The sequence below is a fragment of the Taudactylus pleione genome, unplaced genomic scaffold (assembly GCF_031769625.1).
Source record: "Taudactylus pleione unplaced genomic scaffold, aTauple2 ptg000305l, whole genome shotgun sequence".
NCBI lineage: Eukaryota > Metazoa > Chordata > Amphibia > Anura > Myobatrachidae > Taudactylus > Taudactylus pleione.
In genome coordinates, this window is record NW_028284706.1 from 8,744,052 (window position 1) to 8,765,449 (window position 21,398).

Sequence of the window (21,398 nt, forward strand, 5' to 3'; positions counted from 1 at the left end):
TTCTGCTGTATTCATCATTCATGCATACCAATTTTGTGCATCAATAATAATTAGCACATGTAATTTTCAATATGTATTAGTATTTGTTCCAAGCATTAGCGTATAGAACTATATGTGGCATCCAATACTTAACATAATAAATAACTTAGTAGTGTTCTTTATCTAACCCATTGTAATAAAATTCAAATAATTTCAGCATTGCGGCTGAATATATTTCTCCCAGTTTTTCCACAAGATTACATGGAATAAGTTCTGAAATCTTTAATAGCCATTATGTGCATTACTATATGGTATTTGTGTCTAATTAGAGCTCATATTCACATTAAATAAGAAAATATATATTTTTTTATAATGACTTAAGCTAGACAATATTCAGGACTGTTGAGACATCCACAGAGCCTGGGCACTGAGGGGTTCTTGTCCAAACCCAGGAAGTGTGGCCACACACTCTTAAAAATATGTTAAATACTATGCAAGGGCCCGGGTAAATAGTAACCACCCCCCATCCTTCCTCTTGACACCCATAACAACATTTTGAGAAGATGATTGTCAGAGAGCCCTATAACAAAATTTAGAAGAGCAAACACTTTGAGGAATAAATTGATTAGCAGCTTGATTGGAAGTAAAACCAGGTGCTAAATTTACAAGCGACGGGTTTGAAAACAAACCACAAATTGATCAATACCACAGAATTTAATATAGGTCTTTTTAGCTTTTAAACTTATATATTCGCCAGACCGCTCTCTACCTCCTCTGTGTGACAATTATCATGACTACAATCTTAGTTGTGACTCTGGGGATCAGACACCTTCCCCATCTTCTAGCAAGGCAGTGGTCTGCTGTGACATTGGGAATGTTCTGCTTGATGTGGTCCCATTGTAGCAGCGAGAACCATTAGTTGAAGAGATGGTGTGCTCTGGCTACCAAAACCATTAGCTTACTACAGCGCATGACTAAGACAAGATGACATTCAGGACTATATTATAGATTCTACACTGTTTTCTGTGCACCTTACTCTATTTTTGTCAACTAAAAGCTGCAGGAAAAATAAAACATTATTGTCAGTGTCAAGAACAACCTATGACATGTAACCTTAGGGGAAAGCAAAGGCACCTTTTCATCATCAAAGATTTCATTTTCACTGTAACTGTACAATCACATTCCTGAATTACACTTTTTCTTAGCCCTGAAGATGTTACAGGCCAGCATTAAAGACAGTATGTAAAGATGAATGTACTTAAAAATAATCCAGAACCACCTCTTCTACAAAAATTGTCCAATCATTCTGTTGTTGACCCTATTACGTCCTTACAACATGTAATCTATTGCTAATATAAAAGCAACAAATACAGAGTGCATCTTAGCACTTGACATTGGAGAGGAGGCAGAAAGAATATAAAGAAATGAAATTCCTCATTTGTATCACCCTGTGCATCCTTCTGAGATATACAGGTAATTGTTTATTTGTGGGTTAGCTAAGGATGATACATTTATGGGAAATGTATTTAATTATGTTTGAAATCAGCATTTACTTTTTGCCTAAAATGCAGTTATGGGAAAATGTAATTATCATTTATGCTAAATTGATTATTATCATTTCTCCTATTCACATTGTGCAAGATTTGGATTACAAGAACTTTTTATACTGTACTTGCAGCATTTTTTTAAACAAACTGGACCGAATTTACAAAGCTCACTGGTTTCATGCTGTAAATCTCCTTGGTTTTGTACCTGTTCATCTGGATATGCTCAGATAATTTTAAAGTAGGCTGTTAATCTCAATTCTCAGGAGACACTAGATGAGCTTCTTGGTATGTGTAGAGATGGGAAAATCTATGCAGACATGCTAGGCAACAGTCCAACTTCCTACCATTTTAAAACCACCACTTTTGTTGATTATTATAACATTTTCCTACTAAGATAATCATTCAAGAAATGAGAGGAAACATTGTGCCTGCCCTTATTGCATGTTTGTTTTATAATTAGCAGATAATAAAGTTGCTGCCTTACAAACAATAGCCACAAACACATACACACCAGCAGCTATAGTCGTTATACAGTACACTTTCCTTATGTATTCAGTGTTTCAGCAACACAAATTGAGGTATATTTACTAAAGTGTGGCTTTTTAGAAGTGGAGATGTTGCCCATAGCAACCTATCAGATTCTACTTAACATTTCTCTAGCACCATCTAGAAGATAATAGCTAGAATCTGATTGGTTGCTATGTCTCCACTTCTAAAACCCTGCACTTTAGTAAATATACCTCTATGACTGTAAGATCATTTGGACAGGGTCATCTTTACATTCTATTTCATTGAATTGTATGTAATTTATTTGTATAAAAAGTTAAAAATCCACTTCGGGTAGAGTGCTGCATAAGATGTTAATGTTTTACATCAGTGTTGTCAAACTCGGGCTTCCAGCTGCAGTGGAACTACACATCCCAGCATGCACTGCCACAGTTTTGTTTTTAGGGCATGCTAAAACTGTGGCAGGGCATGCTAGGATTTGTAGTTCCACTGCAGCTGGATGGCCCGAGTTAGACACTACTGCTTTACATAAAAGGAAAATAATAATAATAATAATAATAATAATAAATATAACAATATCGAATACATATAATAATAATATCAAATACATGCCAATATTTTAACTGCAAGATAATAGCTATGTGTTATTGGAAGGATAGAGTGAAAACTGGGGGGGTAAACATACCATAGTAAAAAAAAAATAAGCAAATCATGATCCGTTATGTTTCTAAAATTACTTTATTTGCAAGTATTCATTCACATATACATATATTTAATTAGCGGAGCAGTTTCATTGAGAATAATACTTCTTATATGTTAAAAGTTTCCTTTATAATATGTGATGACTGCTTCTGATACTCGAAAGCTAGGAATCTCTTGATGACACGAAAGCCAAATTGAGGAACAGACAATGAGTTTGCTTTGGAATATGCCAAAATTACATAAATATTATAGCATGATTAAAACATGGTGCAGTATTGTCATTAAAATGCATTCAGTTGTGTGAATACAGATTAGTCTCTTTTATTAAATGTGTTGTTCTCATTTATTACTGAGATTAAGGGTAATATGCTGCTTTGTTCAAAGTTAGAGGCCACAAACACTACTCTTCAATTTGTATTATAGGCTCATCACTGTTCTTAATTAGAACAGTGATGAGCATGTGTCTGTGGGGGCAGATGGAGAGGAATCCAGAGGACCTTTCTCTAGTAAAATCTGTTAAAATTTGCAAAGGGTAGTCCATAGCTAGGGATGCTATATCAATTTTTCTGGGATTGTAGCGGATTTGGCGAATGCACCTGGCATCCCAGAAATAGTATTCAGGATGCCCAAGTGTTCCAGTTTTGGAGGAGTGAGGCTTGAGGGGTGGCCACTGTCACTGTAGGGGTGCTGTTATCACAGTGATTGCAGAAGATGGGGAGTGGTCGGTCAGGAAATGCATCATGCGTGCCTACAGTCGGCTGCATGTTATATCATGATGTCAACTGAGGCTGGGTGTCTTTTTCTTCCCACCCACAGTGGTGCTCAGGCATTCTGTGGCTAGCCATTGGACTGGAAATATCACTCCACCCCACACTCACTGAGCAGTGTAAGAGAAAGAAGAAACTCAATGCTGTTGAGATGAAGTGCTCTGTATAAACCAGGCTGTTTGTGACAGTGAAAGTCACTAAACAGACAGAGTTGTCTGATATTATATAATTATTTGTAAATATAGTCTGTTTGCTGGAGGGGTGGCTTCAAGATCAGGCCGGACCCAGTTTTTAAATATTTCTTTGGCTGAGTCTAATAACCCTTTCACACTGCCAAAATAACCCCGGTTATTGCTGGGTAGACCTGAGTTGCAGCTGGGTGTGAAAGGGTCCTTGAAAAGTAACCAAAGTCCAACCCAGGCAACGAGCAGGGTTATGCTGGATACACACTGGATGATATTATGAACGATTTGACAGATTGGAACAACAAATCGTTCATATCATCCAGAATCAGCTCCTGCGCATCATCAGTGTTAGGATCTGAGTTTGTTGTCAACGGGGTGGAAATAGGAGCAGATAACTGAACAGATTTCAATTGAAAAGTGGGTCTTTTAATGGGTGAACTTGCAGACATGTACACGGATAATAAAATAAAGTCCAGAATATTAAGAGGAGGGTGATGATTAGAAACTGTAGTGAAGTATGTATAGGTAATGTCCAGGTAGTGGCAGAACAAATTAAAGTCTTTGTAATCCAAACGATCACTGCAAGGCTGCAGACAGGATGACAGTATTGATTGAAACAGGTGAAGTGAAATCCAGAGAGGTAATGGAGTAATTAGAATAACAGCAGCTGATGAATTAAGTGGAGAGTTGTACTGAGATGTGTAGAAAAAGGAGCTATGTAAATGGAGGCAGTGTAGGTTCAGGGTTAACTGTATACACAGAAGGGAAAGGGTAAAAAGAAGGTGCAGGATGGTTCCAGCAGGAGACTGGGAGTAGGCAGAGCGGTGCTGGCTACTTGGAAGCTGGGATCCAGCAGGAGCACAGGCGAGCACTCAAACAGGCAGGTATACAGCAGCACAGGAACTCTCTCACAGCATACGCTGTGAAACACGTTGCACTGGCAACCATGGGAAGCTCTGAACTAGCCCCAGACTTACCATCATTTGGGATGGCGTCCTCGGCATTCTGGCGTCGGAATTATGATAGGTGTCGGTATTTTGACGCCTATCATTAATCCTTAGCTGGCATTCCAATTCCGGGATTGTGACTGGCAGCCGCCAGTCACATGACTACATCCCCTTGAAAATACGGTATAAACTAGACTATTGTTACTCTACACTAATGGATAAAAAATAATTTTCACACTACTAAGTTCTGTGCAAAAGACTCCATATACTAATATACTGTATATATAAACTAGACTATAACACTGCTATAAGGGATAAAAATATATGTCCCATCATTTATATTAAATCCTATTTTGCGTTTTAGCTCATAGTTCTAATTTATAAATATTTAGGAATGCCACCATCAAAGAGAAAATGTCAGTTAACGTATACATTGTGTAATGACTTTCCTTTTATTAAGAATTGTAAAGAGAACAAAGATGAAACTGTGTTATGTTCAATGCTGTGTATGTACAGCAGTCAGCCATAGTGGGAGGTCTGACATCAATGACTATATTAAAACAAATAAATACAGACTTACAACTCAGGCTTATTTATCTTCCATACAATACAAATGAGACTATCTGCGCAAGACCTTTCGGGGTAAGCAGTTAAATGTTCAGCAGCCATTTAAGCAACCTGGGTCCATTCCCAGTTAACAGGATAAGAGCTAGAAAAGCTAAAGTCTAAACTATAGCCATGCTTATGGCACTAAAACATGTTAAGATTAGAAAGAAGGAAGATAATTAAAACAAAGATAATAAGAGGAAGAAAAGGTATAAAGAATTAGAGAATTCCCGCTCTGAGTAAATGGCTAAATAATATATGTATTTATTCTATAGAAAAGTATTCATAAAATTGTTTCACAAATAACAATAAATACCAGGTACCTGGAGATATATAAACAACAATATATAATAAAAAGCACAATTGCAATCAGTTATAAATAGTATATAATGTGTCTGTGTGTATATATTCACACAACACACAAGGTGCATCTGCTTGTGATGCAAAGAATTAAGCCTAACCAGCTTAGATAATGTCCAGGGACCTGTATTCCTTTTAAAACAGAAAATAGCATATATAAAAACTTCTGTCTCCTGCTACAATGTTAACCATTAGCCAAATGGCTGAAGTATGTTCCATAAATAATAGGATCGGTTATTCCCTTTAAACGTGATGTTGCTTCGTCTCCTGTAATATGGAGTGAGGTGGAAAGACCTTAACACTGACTGGCATTACCTGGTCTTTTCTTTTTCTAGCAGAGGATAGATTCCCCGTTTCTTCGTTGCCGCCTGTGCTCAGGTGTGTAGCACCTCACCGAATAGAATATCTTTGGAATGGGTTGTGTTACTCATGTTTTTGTCACAGAATGCCGGACACCGGCATGCACTTATGGGGTCCAGCGGTGGCGCAATGGCAGAGCAACAGACCTGGTGTCCCCAGAGCCTGCTGCTGTTGAATCCTCCTCCTCTCAGCGGCTTGGTGCGGGTGGGCTCAGTTCCCCTGCATGGCAGGCGCCGAACTGAAATACATTTAAAGGGCCAGACCACCTTCCATCGTGATGTCAAAGGAGGTGCCTAATTCAAGCCGTCCCTATATAAGGAAGAGCCTGGGATCACTCCTGTGCCAGAGTATAGGCTCCCAAATCTTACTCCAACATGCTTACCTGTGATACTATTGCTTGTTCCTGACCTTGGTTGTTCGTGACCTGACATTGTCTCCTTCCTGGTACTGTGCATAGTATTCTGGTTTTGACCCTTGGCTATCCTCTGTGACTTGCATACATCTGCTCCCTAGTACCATCTTGACCATTTGGTTCTGACCCAGCTTGTTGATTACATTATAAGCCTTCAACATACACAGCTCTTTAATCCAGAGTATAATAGCACCTGTACTAGGGAACCCAGGCTGATGGCCATGACCTGTGTGTCGGATTCAGCAAGGGATGGACTGGGGCTGTACATCAGCCCAGGCATTCTGTCAGTTTACAAAGAGGTGTGGGTTAGCTTCGAGGGGATGTGCCGTGAGTCAAAGGGGCCTGGCCTCACAGCATGCCCCCTTCCCTTCCCTCCCCATGCCTGCATATCTAGTATCTAGCGGCATTGGGTGGAGGGTGGGGGTACTTCTGCCCTCCTCAAACCGGCCCTGACACCATCGGCCATTCTGGCAAATGCCAGAAGTGCCCGATGGCTAGTCCAGCCCTGGATTTAGCTAACTCCAAATCTCCTTGTGGAGGTCCCTGGTGAACACCGCTGGCACGTTAGACTCTGTGCCTCAGTACTGGGTCTTGCCAATCCCAAAGTATGGGTTAGCATCTACTATCTATCGGAGAGTTGCAATACAATTTTCTTGCCAAAACCATGGAAGCTGTTGTTAATCTTTCACCATGTAACTTGCTGGAGAACCTCTCATCAGAGTCAAAAAGCAAGAACAAGACCAGGCCCAGATGCAGTGTTTACAAAAGCTAATGCAAGGAGTTGGTGTCACTCAGCCACAACCAGCTCCACCCCTGCGGGGACAGTTCAAGCTGCAGGTGCTTCTGCGGTGTTGTCAGGATTCTGCCTAGGATTGGCTGTTACTTACCGCAGTGCCGGCTTCCCCTCATTAGCAAGAGCAGTGAGACATCAGGTGCAGCGGTGGGTGACTTGCTGCGTATTCTTCCCGGGGCCAGGGTGACTAATGCAATTCTCCATATTGGAGTTCCTGCGACGATGGTCATGGGTGCAGCCATCTTGGCTGAATCACCTGATAGATCCTAATCCAGTGGTAGCTGTGTCAGTTCTCACTAGTGAACACCTCCCAGCAGGTTAGACTCCGTACCCTAGGTCAGGTCTCGCCAACATCCGATGCTTGTGGATGAGGAGACTGAACATCCAGGCCCCTCGCTCCTGATTCCTTCATTGACCCGGGACTACAACTTCCAGACCCTCAATAGGGGACTCCAGGACACTAGACATGACAGATGTTATGGGTAATGAATTCTTCAAAGTATGATAGGGATCCCAAAGGCTGTCGAGGATTCCTGAAGCAGTGCATGATTCAGTTCAAGATCCAGACGGTGAATTTCTCATCCAAGAGGATAAAAGTGGCTTTTGTCATCTAGCTACTGTCTGGACAGGCATTGCTTTGGCTTCTCTGGTTAATAACAGTGCTGGTTTCCTGGCAGCCTTTCAGAAGGTCTTCGATGAACCCGGGTGAGTATCTTCTGCAGGGTCGGCTATTCTGCATTTGAACCAAGGCAGCCAATCTGCAGGACAATATACTATACAATTCTGAACCCTTGCCTCAGAGTTAGGGTGGAAAAACGAAGCCTTGGTCACTGCATTTGCGCAAGGACTATCAGAGCAAATTAATGATGTACTTGCAACTAGAGAATTGCCAACTTCTCTGGATGACCTGATTTCCTTGTGTATCCGGGTAGATCTTCGCCACAAAGAGAGAGCACAAGAGAGGGAACAGTGTCTGTGCTTCAGCTTCAAGCTTGCCCCATGTTTCACAGCACCAGTTGAGCATCCATAAGAGCCCAGGCAGGTCGTGAAGTCTCACCTTCCTGCTGTAGAGAGGGAAAGGAGGTTCAAGAATAAGCTGTGTCTGTACTGTGGTGAACCAGGTCGTCTTCTCTCTGGCTGCTCAAAATGTTCGGGAAACAAGAAGGCCTAACTGATTTAGAGGTTGTCAGATTGGGTGCAATTCAACACCTCAAAAAATAAAAAGCTTCCTCCCAATTTTCTATCAATGTGGTCCTAGGAAAATCCTCTGAAACTCTAAAGACCTCTTTAGACTCAGACTATTTTTTTAATGGTAGGTGGGGAGTGGACAGGACTGCATTATAGTATAGTATATTACAAGTACCTAACATGAAAATACCATCATCCTGGATTGATGTACTAATAATACGAATAATACCATGATCATCATAATGTATATTACTATATGCTTGTAATATATGGCAGTCCTGTCCACTTCCCAGACCCCATCTACCATAAAAAATAAATCCTACATAATTCAATCTATATTAGAGCAGTTGAGAATAGCAGTACTTGACCCTACCTGACAGGCTGCTGTGATTCCCTGAGATCTGGATCCTCGGTCACTGTCTCACTCAGCCAGACTCTGCCTTGGCCTGTCCCTCTGCTCCTTGCTGGGTGCCACCGATGCATGCTACTGGTGGCAAGCTGCAAGCCTGGCAGTCAGTGGCAGAGGCTGCTGTGCTGGGGGTGGGCTGGAGCTGGATGGGTCTGTTCGGAGAACCTATGATCCTCCTCCTCCCTCTTATGCACAGTCACTCTGTGACAATGCAGACAGTGGCGCCACAGTGGATCTCTATAAGGGGGTCCTTGTGACACCATGTTGTCACGCGGTACTCGTACAGTCCTCCTCTGGGAGCATTTTGACCGGCCAGATTTCTTGGGGAAAAGGGGCCGTCTAGGGGCCCATGAGTCCAAAGGGGCCCATCCACGGGCCCCTTGGGACTCGCGGGGCCCTAGGCGAGCGCCTAGGTTGCCTTGTGGGAGATCCGGGCCTGATATCTATTTAGCTACCTCATATCTATCTATCTATCTATCTATCTATCTATCTATCTGTCTGTCTGTCTGTCTGTCTGTCTGTCTGTCTGTCTATCTATCTATCTATCTATCTATCCATCTATAAGCAGGCACAAAAACACTAAAATAGCATATGTGAATTTGTTTCTATTAGGCCTATTTACTAAAGTAAATTTCAGGTATCCCATAAACACCCTTTTTTGAGAGATATCTTCAAAATTAGAAATTCCCTTGAATGTATCTGCATTCCGGAGACTGGCCCTTGTAGCTAACACTATCTCAAAGTGTAGTTAGCTGCTGTTGCCTATGGGCTACAGACCACAAAAAGTACCAGGAGAGGGATCTGTACAGGAACTTATTTATAATGGGTGAAGGTGTGCTGTGCACATGGGCCCCTATATCCAGGGAGCCCCACACACCGCACACCCTGCAACCAATTAAATATACTTACCTCCCTGTCAGCCAGGCGCTGGCAGTAGCGCTGAATAAATCACTATGAAAATGGCCACCGTGGCCATTTCCCCGGTGATTTGCGCATGTGCAGTAGAGATATCCCAGGAATGTGGTATGGGTGCCATGTTCCTGGAGAACTGCACTGCCGGAGAGGAGGGGCCCAATTGGAGCCTGCACACTGGCCCCCTCCTTCTGAAAGCGTCTCTGGATCCGTAGCCACCCTCCCTGGCACTCTCCACTCATACCACGCATGGACGGTAGTGCTGAAGGAGAAGCAAAGGGTTTGCATTAGGGTTGTGTATAGCTCCCCTTCAGTTAATGTGCCTTTTACACATGCAAAGGTAGGCAGCTCTCCCATCGTATACCAGAGACACAAGATAAGGTATAACAGTGTAAGCACACATTTCATCCACATGACCACATCACTTTCGCAGCAACATGTAACCAATAGCAGAACGATTGAAATCACAAAATAGTGTAGTAATAATAGCTAAGCCTTTTTTGTAGGACAACAATGACTACATAACTGGAAGCTACTTTCATGTTATGGTTCATAAACGTGGTGACAGCAAACTGATAAAAATGTAATCTTATTATGCAAATCATTACTGAAATAATTTTTATTCAAAGAAACTAAATAGCAAAACAAATTGCTAATATTGTATTGTATATTACAATTCCTATAGGGGAGTTATACATAATATTTATGTGAGACTAAAAAACTTTTTAAATATTATTTTTTAAAAGAAAATATAGAATAAAACTGTAAAAATAATAAGTAACATTATTTTTCTCTTTCCTTGCAGAGGCAGCATGCTACAGTAAGTCATTTTAAAACACCATATTGTTTTATTTCAAATGTATATTATGTATAATATTGTCATTCAAAAATAATCTATTGAGTGATGAAAATTGGAAGGATTTATGTAAGAACACAATACTCTGACATCGGGTGTTAGGACAGATACATACATTATGCTGCTTCTATATTTTGCAGCAAAACCCAGGTGACACTTGCATTGAAATATTTGATGTTTCCAAATGTTGTAGTAATAGAAACATTCTCACAAGCTGTACAACAAGGTCTACATTTTCACCTGCCCTCATGGCCTCCATATATACTGTATAAACACAACTGTGTTACACAATAAAATACTTTCCCTTAACTGCGAATCCTTATTTCCCTAATTGGTGTGGCAGCCTCTCCCAGCATCCTATTACCCAGTGGTGTCACTCACCCTGGTGACACCCGGTGCGGAAACATAAGTAGGGATGGAAATCAGATGCCGATGGTTAGCAACCAACAATGTTTCTGATTCGATGCAAGTAATTTTTCCATTGAATACTAGAAATTTGATGGTTGTCAGCCAACGGATACAACTTTCCCATGCCCATCCGATGGCTGGCTGTAGAGGGGCTGGTGTGCAGCAGTAGAATAGATGCTGTGCGCATGCACATGGTATATATTCTCTATATAGGGGAGCCTGGGGGCAGCCCAGCATCTCGGAGAGTGCTGGGCACGCCTCCACAGTGAGGTGTGGGGCGGATCGTGATGCTCTGCCCCCTTTCCCATAGGCCCCACCCCTTTTCAGGCGGTACTATAACCATTACAATGGTTACAGTATCACATGATTTGATGTAAAAAGCCCGGCAACTTCAATGCCAGGCTTCCGATGTCCATTCCTACCCATCAGATGAGATCGTAGTACACATGGCAAAGTATCTGTAAATAGGGGGCATGGCCTCACATATATGGGGCATGGCCTCACGGATAGGGGACGTGACCTTGCTGCCCAAACCCCTGTCTAGCCACACTGGAGGTCTGGGGATGCAGACTGTCCCCAGGAACAAGCCTGTGTGAAGTGCCATCTCCCTCAATGTGTCAGGATCCAAGTGTTGCATGTAATGCTACAGTGCATCATCTGGCTCCTGTCACTGAGGAGGAGCCAGCACTTTGGTGTCATCCCTGGGCGCATCCCTTGCACCCCCCTTGTGACACCATTTCTATTACCAGGGGACATAATAAGGAGAAACAGAAGATTTCACATACTGTACTCTTGCTCAGATTCTGGTTATATTGCAGAATATCTTCCCAACAGATAACATTGTGGGAACCCCCTTTCTTCACTGATTTACTGTTTATTTTGTTCCGCTACATGTGTAAGTATTGTGTAACCAGTGATATTGTTCTTTAGATCCAAGGGGATATTTAATGAACTGACCTTTTGTTTTTCAGTAATAGCAGTCAAGCAGGTTATATCCGGGGAGACCCTTTTGTCTTTAAGACACCCTTATCGATAGTCAGTTGAAGCTAGATACGTCTCCTTGGTTCCAGTTGAGGATACTGTATAGCTTTCTAACTAACTCATTTGGCGGTGGCTCCCCGGTTATTAATATAAACTTCATTAAATTATTACATGCAGCACTCGGCTACTGACACAGTGAGGGAGATAGCACTTCACACAAAATGGTCCCCGGGGGCAGTCCGCATCTTTGGACCCCCGGTGTGACTTCATTAATGCCTTCCATCTCTCATCCTAACTTGCTGCTACATGCTCCTTCCTCCCCGTCTACCCCATCTGTGTCACACCTGTTTATCCGCCCCTCCATTTTAGAATGTAAGCTCTTATGAGCAGGGCCCTCTAACCTCTTGTGCTTCTCCCTACATTACTTTCATCTACATCTTACTCCCCACTAGGGCACCTAACACTTGGTTGCTTATGCTCTGCTGCTTATGTGGGTGTTATGTTGCTAAAATAGCACTGTATATTATCCATGTCCTTGTCCAGTATTGTTTTGTAATGTAAGTCACTGGTCAACTTATTGTTTATGTACTTTGTAAGGCGCTGCGGAATAGTTGTGGCACCATATTAATAATAATAATAATAATAATAATAATAATAATAATAATCAAAGAATAATACATCAACTCTTTTATGTAGCTGCACAAACACCAAGGTCATAATCATGTTGTTTATGCACAATAACAACTTTCTGCACACTAGCAACTTTTTTGCCTATGTCAGCACATGATCAGTAAATGTTAAATAATTACTTATTAGCATAGCCAGCAAGTCAGCAGGGGAAGCAGTCGGGAAGCCGACAGTCGAAATGCCGACCGCCGGCTTCCCGACTGTCTAATCCCGGCAAGGTACAAATGACAGGCATTGAAATCTCGACGCCTGTCATTAGACCTACACCAGGAGCCCGACACCCGGCTTACCGATCGAAGGTAAGCCGGGTGCCGGGCGCGGACAGCTGTGCAGGGGGGCAGGGTTAGGTTAGGGGCTCCCAGGAGAGACTTAGGGTTAGGTTAGGGGAAGGGGGTTTAGAGCTAGGCATACCCGGGGGGAGGTTAGGGTTAGGCACCCTCCCGGGAGACTTAGGGTTAGGCTGTGGAGAAGGGGGGTTAGGTTTCAACACTTAGAGGGGGGTTAGGGTTAGGCACTTGGGGGAAGTTAGGGATAGGCACCCCTAAGGGAGGGTTAGGGTTAGGGGGGGAATTATGTTAGCTATACTTACCTCAATGGACAATCAGGATTTTCACCTGTGACCGGACGCCTTTCGCCTAGGCCGTCCCTCGTCATGGGTTAGCGCTTTTGGACTCCCACTCACCGTCAGTGACCTCCTGTCACTGACTCCGCCCACTGCGCTGTGGGCGTGTAGCGATGCTGCCACCAAACTCTACCATCGGCGTTTGGAACCGCTTATTAGGTACACTCAGGCTCCTGCCTTGGAACCTGGAACCGCTTCTGCTGCGTATGCGTTTGACTAACTGTGGACACACCTCCTGTTTGGTGTCAGCTGTTCCCACCTGATCCCTCGCAATGGACCAAGTCTGCATGGTAGCTTGGCAGAGGGCTTGAACTTGGAGACACGGAGCTCTTAGCCAGAACAGCAGGAGAACGGAATAGCGTTTTGGCGCAATTCTGTTGGTCGCAGGATTGAGTCAATTGAAGTAACGGCAAACGGTGTTTATTTGCTCAATGTCTTAAAGAAGACCCTCCCTTCCGTCTGAAGGGGAATATCACACATAAATCAAACAGCAATTCTCCACAAAGGATTTTCAAAGATGTACCACATACAGGAATCTAAACAGCAGCTCTTCTCCTCACAGAAGTTACAGGGTTGTACACATACAGGGCTCACAGTCCCTCTTTTTATGTCATTCTTACACACATCATCACAGGGGGGCAAATCCACCCTGTGTTCCCTCTAGCCAATCAGGCTATCTCAGAAAACATAAGTTAACAACATATTACATTTCAAAGGAGTCACTCAATATCCTCCTTCCTAATCCACCAACACAAATTGATTTATCATACATTATACTGTCTCATAAAACGTTGATATAACATTTCACAGGAAATAGTAAATGACATTCATCCTGATTCCTTATCAATCAGTTTGGCATTTCCAACCTTAACACTATTCAGTGACATCCAAAAGGTTCTTAAAAACAGATTGTCTTTTCAAAGGAAGTTCTGTACATGTAGTGTTTGGCTATATGACACCATTCACACCTTCACACAGAGAACTTCCAGTCACCCTATTCATCAGACCTCCTGCTAAGGGAATCACAATCAGCATCTAGTATCTGCAGACACAGAGGCTGGTCATGTCTTATACAGACATATGTTTAATAAGTGCATTTTCTCTACAAAATATACATTTAAACTAGGGGTGAGCGGGTTCGGATTTCTGAAATCCGAACCCCCCCGAGCCCCCCCGATCCGAGTCCGATCCGAGTCAGGCTCGACTTTTCCCGCCTGACTCGGATCTGAAATCGAGGCAAAACGTCATCATCCCGCCTTCCGAGTCTCGCGGGTTTTGGATCCTATATAAGGTACCCGCGTCGGCGCCATTTTCTCACTCGGCTGTGGACAGTGAAGAGGGAGGGTGGGAGTTAGGGCTGTGTAGTGTAGTGTAGTGTAGTGTAGTGCTGCTGTTGTCCACTACTTCAAAGTCCATAGGGGCTGGCTGTGTTGTGCTGTGCTGCTGTTGTTAATAGGGGCTGTGTCCACTACTTCAAAGTCCATAGGGGCTGGCTGGACTGTGTTGTGCAGTCAGTTCTCCATAGGGGCTGTGTCCACTCCAAAGTCCTGTGCAGTGTCCCAGTCCTAAAGGAGTGCTGTAGTGTTGTCCAGGGGGTGCTCTGTCCATCAGGGGTGCTCCCCCCAAGTGCTAAAAAAATAATATATTTTCTGTGTTTGTGAATTGTGTGCGCAGTAGCCGCACGTGCATCAACAAAGTAGTGCCAAGCGTGCGCCTGTGTCATAAGTAAAGGGCCGGCTGGCTTGACCGTTAAAGGGTGCTGTAACCCCCGAAAGTACACTCCAGTCCAAACCAAAAAAAAATTATTTTCTGTGTTTGTGAATTGTGTGCGCAGTAGCCGCACGTGCATCAACAAAGTAGTGCCAAGCGTGCGCCTGTGTCATAAGTAAAGGGCCGGCTGGCTTGACCGTAAAGGGTGCTGTAACCCCCGAAAGTACACTCCAGTCCAAACCAAAAAAAAAATTATTTTCTGTGTTTGTGAATTGTGTGCGCAGTAGCCGCACGTGCATCAACAAAGTAGTGCCAAGCGTGCGCCTGTGTCATAAGTAAAGGGCCGGCTGGCTTGACCGTTAAAGGGTGCTGTAACCCCCAAAGTACACTCCAGTCCAAACCAAAAAAAAAATTATTTTCTGTGTTTGTGAATTGTGTGCGCAGTAGCCGCACGTGCATCAACAAAGTAGTGCCAAGCGTGCGCCTGTGTCATAAGTAAAGGGCCGGCTGGCTTGACCGTTAAAGGGTGCTGTAACCCCCGAAAGTACACTCCAGTCCAAACCAAAAAAAAATTATTTTCTGTGTTTGTGAATTGTGTGCGCAGTAGCCGCACGTGCATCAACAAAGTAGTGCCAAGCGTGCGCCTGTGTCATAAGTAAAGGGCCGGCTGGCTTGACCGTTAAGGGTGCTGTAACCCCCGAAAGTACACTCCAGTCCAAACCAAAAAAAAAATTATTTTCTGTGTTTGTGAATTGTGTGCGCAGTAGCCGCACGTGCATCAACAAAGTAGTGCCAAGCGTGCGCCTGTGTCATAAGTAAAGGGCCGGCTGGCTTGACCGTTAAAGGGTGCTGTAACCCCCGAAAGTACACTCCAGTCCAAACCAAAAAAAAATTATTTTCTGTGTTTGTGAATTGTGTGCGCAGTAGCCGCACGTGCATCAACAAAGTAGTGCCAAGCGTGCGCCTGTGTCATAAGTAAAGGGCCGGCTGGCTTGACCGTTAAAGGGTGCTGTAACCCACAAAGTACACTCCAGTCCAAACCCAAAAAAAAATTATTTTCTGTGTTTAGCCGCACGTATATATCAAATCGATATAACATAAATGGAGGACCAAACTTTCTCCGATAAAAATAAAATAGAGAAAGATCAAGAACCACTTCCTCCTAGTGCTGAAGCTGCTGCCACTAGTCATGACATAGACGATAACATGCCATCAACGTCGTCTGCCAAGGCCGATGCCCAATGTCATAGTAGAGGGCACATACAATCCCAAATGGCAAAGTTCAGGAAAATGACCTTGAAAAAGACATTTAAATCAGCTGAAGAGAAACGTAAACTTGCCAATATGCCATTTACGACACGGAGTGGCAAGGAATGGCTAAGGTCGATCCCTAGTATGTTCATGACTAGTGGTTCAGCTTCACATGACGATGGAAGCCCTCCTCCCACTAAAAAAATCAAAAGAGTTAAGCTGGCAAAAGCACAGCGAAGAACTGTGCTTTCTAAGAAGATATCACAAATCCCCAAGGAGAGTCCAAGTGTGGTGGTGGTTGCGATGCCTGACCTTCCCAGCACTGGACGGGAAGAGGTGGCTCTTTCCACCATTTGCACGCCCCCTGCAAGTGCTGAAAGGAGCACCCACAGTCCACTTGCTGATATGCAAATTGAAGATGTCACTGTTGAAGTACAACAGGATGAGGATACTGGTGTAGCTGGCGCTGAGGAGGAAGTTGGCGAGGAGGATTCTGATGGTGATGTGGTTTGTTTAAATCAGGCTCCGGGGGAGACAGTTGTTGTCCGTGGGATGAAAAAGCCCATCACGGTCATGCCTGGGCAGAAGACCAAACATTCCACCTCTTTGGTCTGGCAATATTTCTATCCAAATCCGGACAACAACTGTCTTGCCATATGTACCATATGTAAAGGTGAAATAAGTAGGGGTAGGGACGTCAACCACCTAGGAACATCCTCCCTTATACGGCACCTGCAGCGCGTTCATAAAAAGTTACTGTCAAGTTCAGAAACTTTGGCTAAGACCGTAAGCAGTCCAGGGACACCTAAATCCCGTTGTCCTGTTGTATCCAAGCGCCTGCAAACCACACCGTCAACTCCCTCCTCGTCAATTTCCTCCTTAGTTAGGATCGGAAGTAGTCCTGCAGGCCATGTCACTGGCATGACTGACTCTCCTATCCGGGATTCCTCCGGAGGATCCTGCATTGCTACGCCTACTGCTGCCGCTGCTGCTGTTGCTGCTGCTGGGAGTCGTTCATCATCCCAGAGAGGAAGTAGGAACACCACTACTTTTACTAAACAATTGACCCTCCAACAGTCCTTAGCGAGGAGGATGAAGTACGACAGCAGTCATCCTGAAGCAAAACGTATAACTGAGGCCTTGACTGCTATGTTGGTGTTAGACGTGCGTCCGGTATCCGCCATTAGTGCAGTGGGATTTAGACAATTGATGGAGGTAGTGTGTCCCCGGTTCCAAATCCCGTCTAGATTCCACTTCACTAGGCAGGCGATACCGAGACTGTACAGAAACGTCAGAAAAAGTGTCCTCAGTGTCCTGAAAAATGCCGTTGTACACAATGTCCACTTAACCACGGACATGTGGACAAGTGGAACAGGGCAGACTAAGGACTATATGACTGTGACAGCCCACTGGGTAGATGTATCACCTTACGCAGCAACAGCAGCAGCGTCACCAGTAGCAGCATCTCAGAAATGCCAGCTCGTTACAAGGCAGGCTACGCTGTGTATCACCGGTTTCAGTAAGAGGCACACCGCCGACAACCTCTTAGAGAAACTGAGGGAAATCATCGCCCAGTGGCTTACCCCACTTAGACTCTCCTGGGGATTTGTGATATCTGACAACGCCACCAATATTGTGCGGGCATTACATCTGGGCAAATTCCAGCACGTCCCATGTTTTGCTCACACAATAAACTTGGTGGTGCAGAATTTTCTGAAAAGCGACAGGGGCGTGCAGGAGACGCTTTGGGTGGCCCGAAAAATTTCTGGCCACTTTCGCCATTCAGCGACTGCGTGCCGAAGACTGGAGCGCCAGCAAACACTTTTGAACCTGCCCCGCCATCACCTGAAGCAAGAGGTTGTGACGCGGTGGAACTCAACCCTCTATATGCTTCAGAGGATGGAGGAGCAGCAAAAGGCCATACAAGCCTATACATCCACCTATGACATAGGCAAAGGAGGGGGTATGCACCTGACTCAAGCGCAGTGGAGAATGATTTCCGTGTTGTGCAAGGTTCTCCAGCCCTTCGAACTTGCCACACGTGAAGTCAGTTCAGACACTGCCAGCTTGAGTCAGGTCATTCCCCTCATCAGGCTTTTGCAGAAGCAGCTGGAGAAAGTGAAGGAGGAGCTAAGACGGAGCGATTCCGCTCGGCATGTGGGACTTGTGGATGAAGCCCTTCATTCGCTTTGCCAGGATTCCAGGGTGGTCAATCTGTTGAAATCAGACCACTACGTTTTGGCCACCGTGCTCGATCCTAGGTTTAAAGCCTATGTGGTGTCTCTCTTTCCGGCCGACACAAGCCTGCAGAGGTGCAAAGACCTGCTGGTGAACACACTGTCAGCTGAAGCGGAACGTGACACGTCAACGGCTCCTTCTTCATTTTCTCCTGCAACTGGGGCTGCCAGGAAAAAACTTAGGTATCCTAAGCAACCCGCTGGCGGTGATGCAGGGCAGGCAGGACCAAGTTTGGACATCTGGTCCGGACTGAAGGACCTGGCAACAATTTCTGACATGTCTACTGTCACTGCATATGATACTGTCACCATTGACAGAATGGTGGAGGATTACATCGGTGACAGCATCCAAGTAGGCATGGCAGACAGTCCATACCTGTACTGGCAGGAAAAAGAGGCAATTTGGAGGCCCCTGTACAAACTGGCTCTATTTTACCTGAGTTGCCCCCCCTCCAGTGTGTACTCCGAAAGAGTGTTTAGTGCAGCCGGGAACCTTGTCAGCGAAAGGCGTAGGAGGTTGCTTCCACAGAATGTGGAGAAGATGATGTTCATCAAAATGAATTATCAGCTCTTCCAGGGAGACCAGCCTCCAGAAGGTACAGAGGGACCTGTGGTGGTGGATTCAAGTGGGGACGAGTTAATACTTTGTGAGGATGAGGATGTACACACTGAAGAGGGTGAGGAATCGGTGGATGAGGAGGATGAGGATGACATCTTGCCTCCATAGAGCCAGTTTGTGCAGGGACACATTAATTGCCAGCTTGTTTTGTGGGGGCCCAAACGAACCAATCATTTCAGCCACAGTTGTGTGGCAGACCCTGGCGCTGAAATGATTGGTTTGTTAAAGTGTGCATGTCCTGTTTATACAACATAAGGGTGGGTGGGAGGGCCCAAGGACAATTCCATCTTGCACCTCTTTTTTTTCTTTGCATTATGTACAGTTTGGGGCCTAGTTTTTCAAACTGCCATCCTGTCTGCCACTGCAGTTTCACGCCTAGATGGGTCACATGTTTGTGCCGCCCACTCGTGTCGCTTAGCATAGTCATCCAGCTACCTCGGTGCAACGTTTTGGACATAAAAACACTATTGTGAGGTGTGAGGTGTTCAGAATAGACTGGAAATGAGTGGAAATTAAGGTTATTGAGGTTAATAATAGCATAGGAGCAGAAAAACCTACAAATTCTGTGATTTTAGCTGTTTTTATGCTTTTTTTAAAAAAAATACAGATCCAAAACACAAAACCCAGAACCCAAAACACGGAAGGGTGGTTTTGGCAAAACCAATCCAGATCCAAAACACGAAGAAAGATCCAGATCCAAAACCAAAACACAAAACACGAAAAGTGGCCGGTGCACACCCCTAATTTAAACCATATAGTGCACAGCCTATTAAATATACGTTGCCTCATGCACTAATGCACTGCAGCAATACATATATACTTTAATACAGTTTATTATAAACCATGTGCAGTGTGCTTTTACACTGTACTTTTAAAAATGGCGCAATGGCATGAGGGTTAATCCCTTCAGTGCTGTGGCAGCCATTAACCCCGTGTGGCCTGCCTCTGGCCACACCACCTTTGCCGGGATGCCGCTGTCGGAGTCATACTGACTCCGTCAGCAGTTGCAATGTTCTGTAACTCCTGCAGTATCTTCTTTCAAACCTAGGACATGTGACAATAACTCTTTTAACCCTATGCATAAAAGTATGCAAACCTGATTACTAAACAAATAATACACATTGTAGTATTTACAACGTCAGGAACAATAGCAAAGTAAGATATTCCCCTCCAATCTTCTCTATTCTGTATCTTCAGCTTTATAAGGTCTTGTTCCTATGTTCATACTACTATGGTATTCAGTTCTAAAGTAATGAAAATGACACATGAATGTTTGTATTATTCAACAGGTGGCTCTGACCCAGCTTCATGCACAAGTTGTGGAGGGGGATGCGATTCAAATGGGTGCTTTTGTGCTGATGGTGCTACATCATGTGTTCCTGATAATAGTGATCAATGCCCAACACAGTCCAATGACTGCTGCATTACTGACTGGTATTGGGATTCAGTCTCAAATTGTTGCTCAGGTGAGTTACATTACTAGGTTACCTGACAATGGCTATTACACATCTACAACTACATTATACAGTATCAGAAAGCTGAAGCTCTGGACTCACCTGCTGGTTTCTTTTGTCTTCTAACCATGGTTGTCTTTTATAGATGTGAAACAATGCGGTCCACCTTGTAAGATTGATGAATCCTGTGATATAACTGGAACACCAACCTGTGTTTGCAATGGAGACGTTTACAATGGGATAAGTAAGTTTTATCTATGTTTCTTTACGTAATAGAAGCATACTTGCCTACTTTTGAAAAAGCATTTCAGGGAGATTGTGAAAGCAGCACCTATGAGCGCGGCGGTAAAGTAGGTGTGTACTGCTACATCTGAGAGGCGTGTCTTAAAATTGATTTACATCCACATGTAAATGAGCCCCAAAGCAGTTAGTAAGATCTACTTGTTGATGAAAACACACTGATACTTCTCAGAAACTACATGTAGCCATAGGGATCATTGTGCCTTATAACCAATGCAGGGAAATTATACTAATAATCCCATTTGAATGTATATATCTCTGTTTTTTCTTTTATATAACAGTGTCATAATGGGGTAAGGTGAAATGAGGGAGATTGGTAGACTCTTCAGGGAGACAGGGAGATTGCTGTTATTTCAGGGAGTCTCCCTGACAATGAGGGAGAGTTGGCAAGTATGATAGAAGATTAGTAAATAAAGACAATATTGTCAATGATCCATATATATGCTCTTTGATAAATAAATGTTATTTTTAACATTATTCACATTTTATAACTAAAACAAGACAATAGTAGCACCTTAAATAATTTTTCCAACTTCCTCGACAGAGTGTAGTTAGCAATCACTAGCAAATGTATAGTATATCAAAGCTCAGCCAGTGAC

General features: G+C 43.8%; 1 protein-coding gene across 1 annotated transcript in view; it reads left to right on the forward strand.

Annotated features, from left to right (window-relative positions):
- Positions 1–1,377: 1,377 nt before the first annotated feature.
- LOC148511557 (uromodulin-like) overlaps positions 1,378–21,398 on the forward strand; it is a 58,506-nt gene continuing 38,485 nt past the window's right edge. Inside the window, exons 1-4 of the mRNA XM_088442102.1 lie at positions 1,378–1,452; positions 10,480–10,494; positions 20,335–20,511; positions 20,645–20,743. Coding sequence (XP_088298228.1) covers positions 1,404–1,452; positions 10,480–10,494; positions 20,335–20,511; positions 20,645–20,743 — 340 coding nt within the window. The 5' untranslated portion in view covers positions 1,378–1,403. The remainder of the gene's footprint in view (positions 1,453–10,479; positions 10,495–20,334; positions 20,512–20,644; positions 20,744–21,398) is intronic.